At 49.8% G+C, this 11,653-nt stretch overlaps 2 protein-coding genes across 3 annotated transcripts; both read right to left on the reverse strand.

Annotated features, from left to right (window-relative positions):
• Nucleotides 1-2,557: 2,557 nt before the first annotated feature.
• LOC113960510 (mas-related G-protein coupled receptor member H-like) lies at nt 2,558-4,371 on the reverse strand. Of its 2 annotated transcripts, none has more exons than XM_027670116.1 (2): nt 4,100-4,371; nt 2,558-3,589 (listed from the first exon to the last, which is right to left on the reverse strand). In XM_027670116.1, the coding sequence occupies exon 2, from the start codon at nt 3,550-3,552 to the stop codon at nt 2,614-2,616; it is 939 nt and encodes a 312-aa protein (XP_027525917.1). In that variant the 5' UTR covers nt 3,553-3,589; nt 4,100-4,371; the 3' UTR covers nt 2,558-2,613. The 2 variants fall into 2 exon arrangements, with proteins under 2 accessions (XP_027525917.1, XP_027525916.1); XM_027670115.1 differs by having other exon boundaries at nt 4,085-4,371.
• A 1,564-nt stretch (nt 4,372-5,935) lies between these two features.
• LOC113960509 (mas-related G-protein coupled receptor member D-like) lies at nt 5,936-7,873 on the reverse strand. The gene is made up of 2 exons (XM_027670114.1): nt 7,760-7,873; nt 5,936-7,276 (listed from the first exon to the last, which is right to left on the reverse strand). Exon 2 carries the CDS (start codon nt 7,259-7,261, stop codon nt 6,281-6,283), a length of 981 nt encoding a protein of 326 aa, XP_027525915.1. The 5' UTR covers nt 7,262-7,276; nt 7,760-7,873; the 3' UTR covers nt 5,936-6,280.
• Nucleotides 7,874-11,653: the final 3,780 nt, after the last annotated feature.

Consider the following 11,653-nt stretch of genomic DNA (forward strand, 5'->3'; position numbering starts at 1 on the left):
GAATGACCCTTACTGACCCATTCCCAGGGAATAAACTCTGTCTCCTTGGGCTCAGCAGATGAGTTTCATGGTGTTTTACAGATCTCTTGGCTGGAGAGGATGTGACATAGTAAGCCCTGGGGATATATCCAGCGCGGGACAGCGGTGATTTCACAGGTCTCTTTGGGGCTGACACCTCTAGATGGCAGGAGAGGGGTTGGGATCACACGGAACACCCTTCCCTTTCTGTCCCAAGAGCAGATCGGCAGAGCCGGCTCTGCATTCCCGACTTCTGGGAAAGGAAACAACCCTATGCCAAGCAGATCTGGGGAAGGAACTACAACATTCCCTTGCACTTTATGTGGGAATTTGTCAGATTCTTTAATTCTAGAACTAAATCATTCTGAGTAAAGTGTAGATTCACTAGTGCTGGGAAATTACAAGAGGTATGTTCCTAGTACTCATGTTCACATCAGTAAGTTGTTGCCCATGGGAATCTGTGGAAGATCCATCCCTGGAAGTGTTCCAGGCCAGATTGGGCAGGGCTTGGAGCAACCTGGTCTAGTGGAAGATGTCCCTGCCCATGGCAGGGGGTTGGAACTGGATGAGTTTTAAGGTCCCTTCCAACCCAAACCCCTCTGTCATTCTGTGAGATAACACAGAGCAGCTGAGGATGTCTGATGCCAAATATCACCTCTCTGATGCCAGAGAGCAGCACAGCTGGCAAATACCAGCTCTGGCACAGATCACAAAGCCCTCTCTAGACTCGGCTCCCAACCATACCACGAAGCAAGGCAGGGGATCACCAGATCAGATGGGCTTGGCAAGCTACACACGCTAACTCCTGTGCTCTCTGTGCTCATACCAATTACACCGAACACACCTTTGCAGCCATGACCAAAAAGAGCTTGAAATATGGAAATTCACATAAGCAGATGCTTGGACCACTTAAATTTTTAGAAATTAGGGGCATTACACTGCTATTCTCTGGCATCAATATGAAGAGGAAGCCATTCACCACTTCCATCCTGAACCTGGCCACCCTCAGGAGGACCTGAACAGCAACTCTGCACAGTGGCTTTAATGACTAATCAAAATCCTGGTTGTACCAATCTTTCTTGCTTTCCTACTACTGCTGAATAAAGTTTGTATTTCTTTCTTGTTTGTTTCCAACATGGTAACTCTGACCCCAAAATTTGTTAAATAAACAGCGTCTGGGTTTTGCTGCAGAGCTTGTCACTGGTGAACAGAAGAACAAGGCTGACTCAGCCTCAGAAAATGGCTCATTTCCTCTATTTATTCTCATTCTTAAGCCTCTAAAGCCTATCCTTTATTTCAACAAGGGCTGACAGACATGGAGGGGAGAGAAAAGCAGGGAAAGCACTGCCACTGCCCCTCTACCCAGAAAATTCCTGAGCCACACTACAGGGATTGAGTCCTCATGGCCTCAACAGGCTCTTTTCCATGAAAGGTCCAGTTTTCCTTTTCCTTCCCTCTCCCTGTATCCTCTTTCACATAGAAAATCTCACCTTTGCTGAGTCTCCAGGCAGAGCTCATTTAATTTTAACCCTCCTCCTGTTGTTTTTCCCAGGTGAGGAACAGAGTCTCCAGAAGTGGAGCCAGCCCTCAGGTCATGGTTGTGACACTCTGCTCAAGCTAAAACCATCCAGACAGCCCAGAGAAAAGTGGGAGGATCCACAGGAGGCAGTTCCAGCCCCAAACCCTTGTGTGCAGATAGGCCACGTGATGTGCAGACCAAACTCAGTGTGCAGCAGGAGCGATGCACTTTTGGGGAGAACCTTCCAGAGGGGATCCCAAACACACATTCCTACTGCCCCTGATAACAAAGCTGAATGTGAAGTCTCCACATAGTATCCCCATGTGTCAGAACCTGCTGGTCAGGAATTGTCCAGAAATTGTTCTGCACTGCTGTGCCAAGATATCCACCTGCACTTTGTTTTTAAGCAGACACCAAAAAAACCCCACTGGCAGGAACTCTGAGCCTTGGTGGCTTGGTTTTAATAGTCCACAGGGTAGAGAAGCTCAGTTTTGAGACAGGGAAAGCTCAGACCTGTTGAAAGGAAAGATTCAAAGCAGATTTCAAAGCAACAAGTTTCATGAGTGTCCCTGCCTATGGTGGGGCGTTTGGAACTCAATGATCTGTGAAATTCCTCCCAATCCAAACCATTCTGTGATGATTCTATGATTATTCATCAGATCATCCAGCATCCACCCCAGGCAGGAGTTCCCCTGCCACCCACCACATTTCCTTGTGCTGCAGTTAATTCCAGTCAGCTGCAGCTAGACCCACACCAGTATTTCCCCAGGACACCTCCATCCCCAGAGCATCTCAGAATCGTAGAATTGGGGTGGCAGGGGTTTAAACAGCTGGTTTAGGGTGGATATTAGGAAAAGTTTCTTTACCAGAAGGTGATCAGGCACTGGAACAGGGTTCCCAGGGAGCCTGACGGAACTCAAGGAGCATTTGGACACACTCTCAGGCACATGATGGGATTGTTGGGGTTGTCCTGTACAGGGCCAGGAGTCGGACTCAATGATCCTCATGGGTCCTTTCCAACCCAGGATATTTTATGATTCTATTTTATTATGATTTCATTTTATGATGACTCCATTTTATGATGATTCCACTGTGTTGTCTCTATTTTGAGGCTCTGACACATCTTCAAAAGTCCTCTGGAAGGCAGCACTAACAGAGACTGTGAACTTCTTTGCACAACTCCCAGCCAAGAAGTAAATAAGAGGGTGGATGCTGCTGTTGGCACAGGCGAGCGGGAGGGAGGCGCTGAGGACAAAGACAGAAAAATCAAACACCCTGAGCAAGAGCCAGTACCCAAAATCAGCAGTGAAGAAGGGGAAGAAGATGACAGCCAGAAGGACCACAGCACAGAGCTTCCTTGGAGGATGTTTCCATGAGCAGCATAGGAAAACAAGCAGGGTTAGACCAGAGCAGATCAGGGTGAGCACCGATAAGAGGTAGCTCAGGACAAAGGCGATGAGTGCTGAAGGGTGGGAGTAGAGAGTCGTGGTGAGCAGGAAGGAGAGGACCCAGAGCAGGGCACACAGGAGCACTGGGAAGCGCTGGGAGTGGTGGCAGGGACAGTGGGACATGGGGAGGACAGACAGAGCTGTCACAGCACTGAAGGCTGTCAGCAGGTAGACACTGGCAGTGAAGGCAAACAGGATGATGATGTTCAGCACAGTTGTCACTCCCTGTGAGCCCAGCTCATGACAGAGGCTCTCTGGGACATAAAATATCCCCAGGGTGATGGTGATGGAGAGGAGGAAGGTGAAGTCAGCGATGGCCAGGTTGAGGATGAAGACGGTGACAGGGTTCCTGTGGATGTGGAAGCTGAGGAGCCAGAGGACAGCCCCATTCCCAACCATCCCACAGAGGCAGATGAGGAGTGTGACAGGGACTTTGCTCAAGTGGCTGCTTTCACAGTCGGTCCAGTTGTAGGAATTGTCCTCACTCCAGCTCCTGTTAGATGCCATCCCACTGGATTGGCTCCAGCAAGCGGGGCTGGCTCTTTCCGTGGCAGAGGATGTATCCATTGTGACACCTCTGCTGCTTCTCCTTCTCCTCACACAGCTGGAGGGGTGAGAAACAGAGACACATTGGCAACACATGGCTTTTCCCATCTTGTCCCATGCCCCAATTTCCACATGGGGGAGTACAGAGAGAGGTGAGGAACAGGACAAGTGGAAAATAGGATGTGGGATGTGGATATGGACATGCCTGGCACAAAAGCCAGGGATATGCCTCCTTCCTGGATTTGAACAGGACAGATCTGGAGGAGGAAAATAATTGAAGAAGGACATCTTTGGAGATACCAAAGAACAAGAGGCTTTAGGGTGTGTCTGGATTCTCAGGCGTCTAATATTGTAGTTGATATCACTGACCTGCTGGGTTTCTTCAGCAGGACACTCATTTCAGTATCCCCCCTCCCCCCCACCTTTTTCCATAATATTTATAGGTCTTAATACCCTACAGAGTACTATTCCCTGATCAGATTTGGTGAAAATTGGTGATCAGATTCCACACCAGTGGTGGGGGGACGACACTGATTAAGCTGAAAAAACCCACCCAGAAGAGTCTGACCTTCTTTCCTCTCGCAGCCTGAAGAATTCCACTGGAGCAGACACCCTGCAGTCTCACATCACCTCACACTCGCCAGCTGCTGTCCCTGCAATGGGATCTCCAGGAGTTTTGCTGGAATTATCACTTGGAAAATGGGAGTGAAGCCTTCCTGGTGAGCCTGAGCAGTGTCTGGCATGGGGTCTGTCCCTGGTCCTTTCACATCCCCCTTTTCTCAGTGTTGACTCATGTTCTCAAGCACTCTTGCAAAGGGGGAACTATTCCCCCGCCTGTGACGGTAGCAGGGTTCTGGTTCTAATCTACTCTTGGCTTTGTACAGGAAATGACTAACAAAAGAGAGCCTCAGAAAAGAGACCTATGGGAAAAGAATTTGTCTCCGTGTCAGGTTCCTCTTTCCTTTTAAAGCAACCCCAATCTCAAAATATGATCTTTGAACTGGCTGAATTTTTCTCCTCCCATTCCAGGGGTGGATCTTTAGGACCCTGCACTACAAACTTGCTGGGAAACTTCGATTTCTGCTTCAAATCTGGTTTTGCCACTTGTATACCACAAACTCAGTGATACTTGACCTTCGCCACACAGTTTCCAAGGGGATTCTACTTTGTGTGTCAAGGAGCTCGTGGAATAATAAAATCTGGGCATGAGATGCAGCATGGGCAGATGGCAGAGGGATGATTCAGGATTTCAGGAATAGAAGAAGGGGTGAATCAATGCTGCTTGCCTGGCTTTAGCCACTGGGAAGTTACAGAGCTCGTCTAAGTTGTCTTCCACACTCCGTTTGGAGTCATTCAGCACCCAGAATTAATTCCATGGAATTTCTAGAAAGCTGGAGTGAGGTGAGATGATTCCTACCCAGACTCACATGCATCTGGGAGCAGGGATATTCCTGCTGAGAACCAGCGTGTGTAAGGACCCAAGGACCAGAACTGCCTCCTCTCTTCCTTGTTGATGCTGTGTTTGTGTCCCAAACTGTGGAATGCAAATCTCACATCCTCTCGCCAAGCTGACCCTTTACAGTGCAAACAGGTCATGATCCAGTATCTAAAGGGCCTCCAAGAGACAAGGGCATGGAGTGACAGGACAAGGGGCAATGGCCTTACACTGACAGAGAGGGGTTTTAGATTGGATATTGGGAAAAAATTATTCCCTGTGAGACTGGCACTGAAACACGTTGCCCAGAGAAGCTGTGGCTGCCCCATCAAGTCCTGTGCTTGATTAAAGAACAGAATTCCCCAGGATCTCTCATCTTCTGCTTCCCTGAGCAACGTCCTGAGCATGTTCTCTAGAAATCTGGATTTCCCACACAAGATTTACAAACATTAGTTGTTTGTTTACATGAAGGTCAGGTTTGTATATGTACAAAGGAAACCACGATGTCCAAATATTATGGCTCTGGTAGCAGTGTGGGGAAGCTGATATCTCATCTGGCAGGAAGAGCTCAGCCTCCTGGAGGATTCCTCCTGTACTTCTCAGCCTCTATTTCTGCCTCTTCTGGGTCTTCCAGTTTGTTCCATGGGCTTCTCCACCCCCAGTGCAGAATTTCTCTTTCCCACAGCCCCTCTTTGCCAGTCTGTCTGACCCCAGAGTGCTGGTCACCACAGCACTTTCCTTTTTTCCCATCCCTTCCTGCCTCCCCAGTCAAACCCCCTTGGAGATTTAAGGTTGGTCCCTTGGAGGATGAAGATTTGGCTGCTGGATGATGGTGCCAGCAGCACTTGGATTTTCTCTCCATCCCTGTGGCACAGGAGAACACTGAGCCAGAGGGAGCTGAAAACATAATTTCTGTCTTTCACCATCATCTCCTCTGGTTTGGGGGCTTTTGAGGATCAAGGTGGTGAGAACAGGAGCACAGATGAGACAGGACTTTCTGGGCCACATCATTTCAGTGTGATGAACTAATTGGAAGCATGAGGAGACTGTCACAACTGTGACTTCAGAAATAAGCACAGGCAGCTCATGAGCCAGAAAGGGAAGGAACTGCAGTCTCCAGTAAATTACATGAAAAAAAATTTATTATAATAATTTAAATATAAATTTGAGGTGGGAACCAGCCCTGCCCCTGGAACTCTCAAGTATGCCCTTGTCCTGGGGATGCACAACTCATCCAGACAAGCAAAGGCTCTGCTCCCACTGTGCAGAGGTAGGGTTGCCTGTCTTCTAGTGCCAGTTGGTACCCACAGGGATTTAGGCAGCAGTTCCCACCGCAGGGGTCTCACCCACCTCTTGGGAATCAGCCCTGTCTTCAAAGACCCTCTGTAGAGCCACTTTGACAGATCCCCTGAGTCTGGGCTTCCCGTAGCTCCCAACCAGGACATAAATAATGGGGTTGATGCTGCTGTTGACAGAGGCCAGCAACAGACAGATCTCAAAGACAAGGTTAATGTAGACAAAGAAGTTGAGGAAGATCTGGATGCTGAGTGGGATACCAAAAAGGAGGAAGGAGAACACAGTGAGGAAGATGACGGCATAGAGCCTCAGTGAGTGGTGCTGCCAAGAGCTCCGCCTGAGCTTGATGAAGACGATCACGTTGGAAACAACCATAAGAGGAGTCAAAATGCAGAAACTGAGGAAGCACAAGGTTCCCAGAACCACCCAGCAGTGCTCGGAGTGCCCCAGGTCACACACGAAGTACACCAGCCCGGCCAGCATGCAGGCAAGCATCCACAGCAGGCTGCACACCACAGGGGACAGGAGCCTCGGGCGGTGGCACCGGCACCAGAAGGGCCAGAGGACACCCACGCACCTCTCCACACTGATGGCCGTGAGCAGGTACAGGCTGGTGCTGTACGTGAGCAGGACCATGGAGTGGAAGAGCGGCAGCGCCCGCGGCACCTCCGCACGGGAGCGGCTGAGCATGGGCATGTGGTACATGAGGAGGAAGGCTGAGGTGCAGAGCAGGAAGCAGGTGTCAGCTAGGGCCAGGTTCAGCAGGTAGGCACTGAAGGGGTTCCTGCAGACACGGAAGCCCAGGAGCCAGAGGATGGCCCCGTTGCCCAGCAGCCCGCACAGGCAGGTGAGCAGGGTGAGGCTGCCCGTGAGCAGCTCCGGGATGTGCTCCACAAAGCACCCAGTCCCATTGTGTCCATCCCCATATTCCAGGCTCTCTGTGGGAGTTTGGAACACTGAAAGCCAGCCGTGGGTCGTGTGGTTGGGGTGCTGGTCCATCTTCCTTGTGCTCACCTGGGGACCCGCAAGAGATGAAGGCAAAATTAGGGACTTTGGGGTGTCCAGTACCTGCACTTTGGTAATTCAGTGTTCCCCATCCTCCAAGGGCTTCAACATCTGCAACTCAGAGAACATCAACACTGGGAAGAGAGGAGAAGGGAAGGGAAGCAAGAGAAATAGGGACTAGAGGGAAAATTCTGGGCCCAAGGTGGCAAGAAATAGACAGGGAAGGGAAGGGAAGGGAAGGAAAGGGAAGGGAAGGGAAGGGAAGGGAAGGGAAGGGAAGGGAAGGGAAACAGGAGAAATGGAAGGGATCAAGGAAATCAAGAGAAATGGAGGGACATGGTGGCAGAAGACAGAGAGCTGAAAGGGGAGTAGAGAGAGAAAGGAAAGGCATCCAGAGCCATTTGCCCTTTATGAGTAGAAAAGGGCTGAGGAGAAGAATGGGAAGAATGGAAAGATGGAGGAAGAGAAGATGTGAGCCCAGACCCATCTCACCAGTCACAGGGGTTCCAGAGAGAGCACAATCCTTGCACAGCCTTAGTGTCCCAACGCTGCAGACTCCAGTCCCCTCTGCCAGCGCTGCACGTGAAACTTCACAAGGCTGCCATGCCCAAACTGTCCCAGGCAAGATCTGGCCACCAGCACCACGGTGAATCCATGCTGAGGGCCTTCAGCAGTCCATGCTCTGGCTCCCCACCTCTCCCTCAGGAGTGGCCCCTGGGTGTGAGCCAGGGCTGGGTCCTGGGTGTGAGCTGTGGTGTGGACATGCCGGGGCTGGGTCATCCCTCTGAGAGCAGCGGAAGTGTCCTGCCCGAGTGCCACCCCACGGGATGGGCGTTGCAGCCCCATTTGCTGGTTCCTTCAAGCACTTCCTCTTTGCAAACCTGGCATCACGTTGAGCACGGAATTTTCATCTTCCTCCTCATCTGCTTCTCCTCTGTGCCTGGTGGCAACATCCCTGAGGTGTGTTCATGGAATCCTGGAATGGTTTGGGCTGGGAGGGACCTCAAGGACCATCCAGTTCCAACCCCCTGCCACGGCCAGGGACACCTTCCACTAGACCAGGTTGCTCTAAGCCCTGTCCAACCTGGCCTTGGACACTTGCAGAAATGGGGCAGCCACAGCTTCTCTGGGCAACCTGTGCCAGGGTCTCACCACCCTCAAGGGAAGAATTTCTTCCCATTATTCCATATAGACTGACCCTCTGTCAGTGTGAAGCCATTCCCCCTTGTCCTGTCACTCCATATCCCTCTCCATCTCTTTCTCAGTTGGTGGGGAAAGTAAAGCCTGCAGCCATTAAGCAATATTACCCAAATGTTTGTGAATAATGTTAAATATTTGTTTAAAATGACGTTAATGTGAAGAGTAAATAATGAATAGTAATTAATAAACACTACTAATAGTATTTAATAATTCTAATAGTAAATCCTAAAGTGCAGGTGGTAAATAATAAACTGTGGGTGATAGGTAATAAACAGTACATAGTAAACTAGGGAATAAATAGTAAACAATAGATGGTAAGCAATAAATAGCAATAAGTAATAAACAGTAAATAAGAAGAGCAAATAACAAATCTGGGAGGAGTGGCCTTAAATGGAAAGATAGATTTAGATTGGATATTAGGAAGAAATTCTTCTCTGTGAGAGTCTGGCACACATTTCCCAGAGAAGCTGTGGCTGCCCCATCCCTGGAAGCGTTCAAGGCCAGGCTCAGTGGGGCTTAGAGTAACCTGATCTAGTGGAAGGTGTCCCTGCTCATGGCACGGGGTGGAACTGGATGAACTTTAAGGTTCCTTCCAATGCAAACTATTCCAAGATTCTATGATACTATGAAAAATGACTCTACAATCTCAACACATTAAAGATCCAGTGTAACTGGATTCTCACTTCCTGTGAACTTTATCAGGTAAAAGAGAGGCTCAGCAATAACAAAAGGGACAGAAGACATTCCTGCCATCCCCAGACTAACATCTCCATCTGCTCCACTAAACCTCCCTGGAATAAAAATGACCATCTCTTTATGAACCCCGTGTACTGATTTGAAATGACAGTGATGTTTCCAGCTGGCCTCCACATTTGCAGCAGGGAATTCCCAGTCTCCAGCCAGCTGTGACGTGTGTATCTCATTTCCCTGCTGAGTGGCTGGAGGGAGGTGGGTGGAAGCACATGCTGAGCTGAAAGAGGGGGTTGAGGTCAGCTTGAAAAAGAGGCCATACCAGTGCAACTCAGAATGACTCAGCCTTAAACTATTTATTTAGCCTTAAAATAAAAAACAGACAAAAATCCCTAAAAAGTACCTTGATGTCAACACACAGTGATCTCTTCGGGAACAAACATGTAACGGAAGATATCAACTGTCTGCACATACAGCAAGTGGCAAGACAGCTGGAGGAGTTAATTTCTGGAAGCTTAAAATACCTGAGGGATCAGTGGGTGGATTCATTCAGAAATCCTCTGGGTGCTGCTGATGCACAGTGAGATAGATAGATAGATAGATAGATAGATAGATAGATAAAGATATAGACAGATATAGATAGATATAGGTGATAGACGATAGATATAGATGATAGATGATAGGTGATAGATGATAGATATAGATATAGATGATATAGATATAGATAGATATACACATCTGCTATGGAAAGGCTGAGAGAATTGAGGTTGTGCAGCCTGGAGAAGGCACCAGGAAGACCTTAGAGCACTTTCCACTGCCTAAAGAGGCTCCAAGAGAGCTGGAGAGGGACTTCGGGCAAGGGCCTGGAGTTACAAGACTAGGGGGAATGGTTTCACACTGACAGAAGGTAGGTTTACATGGCATATTGGGAAGAAATTCTTTGCTGAAAGGGTGGTGAGGCCCTGGCACAGGTTGCCCAGAGAAGCTGTGGCTGCCCCATCCCTGCAAGCGTTCAAGGCCAGGTTGGACAGGGCTTGGAGCAACCTGGGCCAGTGGAAGGTGTCCCTGCTACCAAAGGGGTGGGATCAGGTAAGAACTACCACAAGTGCTCCCAAACCTGAGGGGTAGGAGGATGTGCTGCTGGTGAAGGGCTGGGATGGGGATCACGGCACCCCAAAATCTGGTCTCCAATAGCTTTCATTGCATCACTAAAGGTATTAGCAGTAATTAATCTGGGCTGTAAGTGCTCATAACCTGGTTGCAAACAACTGCTTGCTGTCTTTCACTTGGGCTGTCAGGGCCTGTGTTAGAATGGCAAAAACTGGAATTCTTGGCTCCAGTTTGCAGGTATGTTCCCTTGGGCCAAGAGGAGGTTTTGGCAATGATCCCAGTGCTCTTTCTGGAATGAGAGTTGCTTCTGAGAAGTACCCAGCTGCCTCTCCAGTGCTGCCAGTACTGCCAGCACTGCCAGCATTCCAGCACCACCAGAATCCCTCTGCTGCCAGAGGTGGTGACCCCCCAGGGATGCTGAGGTTTGGAGAAAAATGAGGAATGGCCAAAACCTGGCTGGAGAGGGAATGCAGTTGGAGAACAGGAAGTTCTCTGGGGGGGGTGGGGGGAGAGTGTTTTTGATCAGGAGTAAACGAGGAGCCATTCACAAAATTCTTCGTGGGGAGCTTTTGGCAGAAGCCACTTCCTTTGTGGCAAAAAAAAACAAACCAAAAAACAAACCCAAACGAGATAAATAACCCCAAGGAAGTGCAGCTCTGACGTAGCCAAAGTTACAAAACCGTTTCCGACTCCCCCGTGTCCCCACTGCTCCTGAGGGAACAACACCAGGACAGGACACAGAGAGGAGTCAGAGGGGACCTCCTGGTTATCCAGGGACTTTCTTCTTCATGTAACTGTCCTGGGAGGATCTGCTCTAGGATATGGATCCAAAAGGAGCATGAGATGCCAAGAAGCGCCGCTGATCTGGACAGACAACTCTCGCCTGCTGCTTCCCCACAGCGAACAGTAAGTGAAATGTTTCCCTTCCTCCCTATCCCACCCTCGTCTCCTCCACATCCACACCCTGCGGCTCTGTTCCTCCCACCCTCTCCTGGTGACCACAGTGCCCTCCTCAGGTCCTCCCTCTACTTGCCTCCTGCATGTCCTGTGAACATCCCAGCCCCCCCAACCCCCTCTCCCACCCCATAATGTCCTCCAGCTCCCTCCCCAGCACATCCCACTTCTCTGCTCTGAATCCTTCACAGGGCAGAGAGCTGGTGAGGATCCACATGGTTCATCCCTGGATTCTCCAATCTCTAACTCTCATCCACTCTGACCACAGCCAGGGACCAGGTCCCACCACCCACCCAGTGTCCATCCATGGAGATGAGCCAGACATCCCCACCTCCCACCTCACCCACTGAAGGCGATGATCCATGTGAGATAGATGTCACCGACATGGCCATAGATGGTGTCACCCTGCTCATTGGCCTCTGTGGGCTGGTG

The sequence above is a fragment of the Corapipo altera genome, unplaced genomic scaffold (genome assembly GCF_003945725.1).
Source record: "Corapipo altera isolate COAL_440 unplaced genomic scaffold, ASM394572v1 61249, whole genome shotgun sequence".
In the NCBI taxonomy this organism is placed as follows: domain Eukaryota; kingdom Metazoa; phylum Chordata; class Aves; order Passeriformes; family Pipridae; genus Corapipo; species Corapipo altera.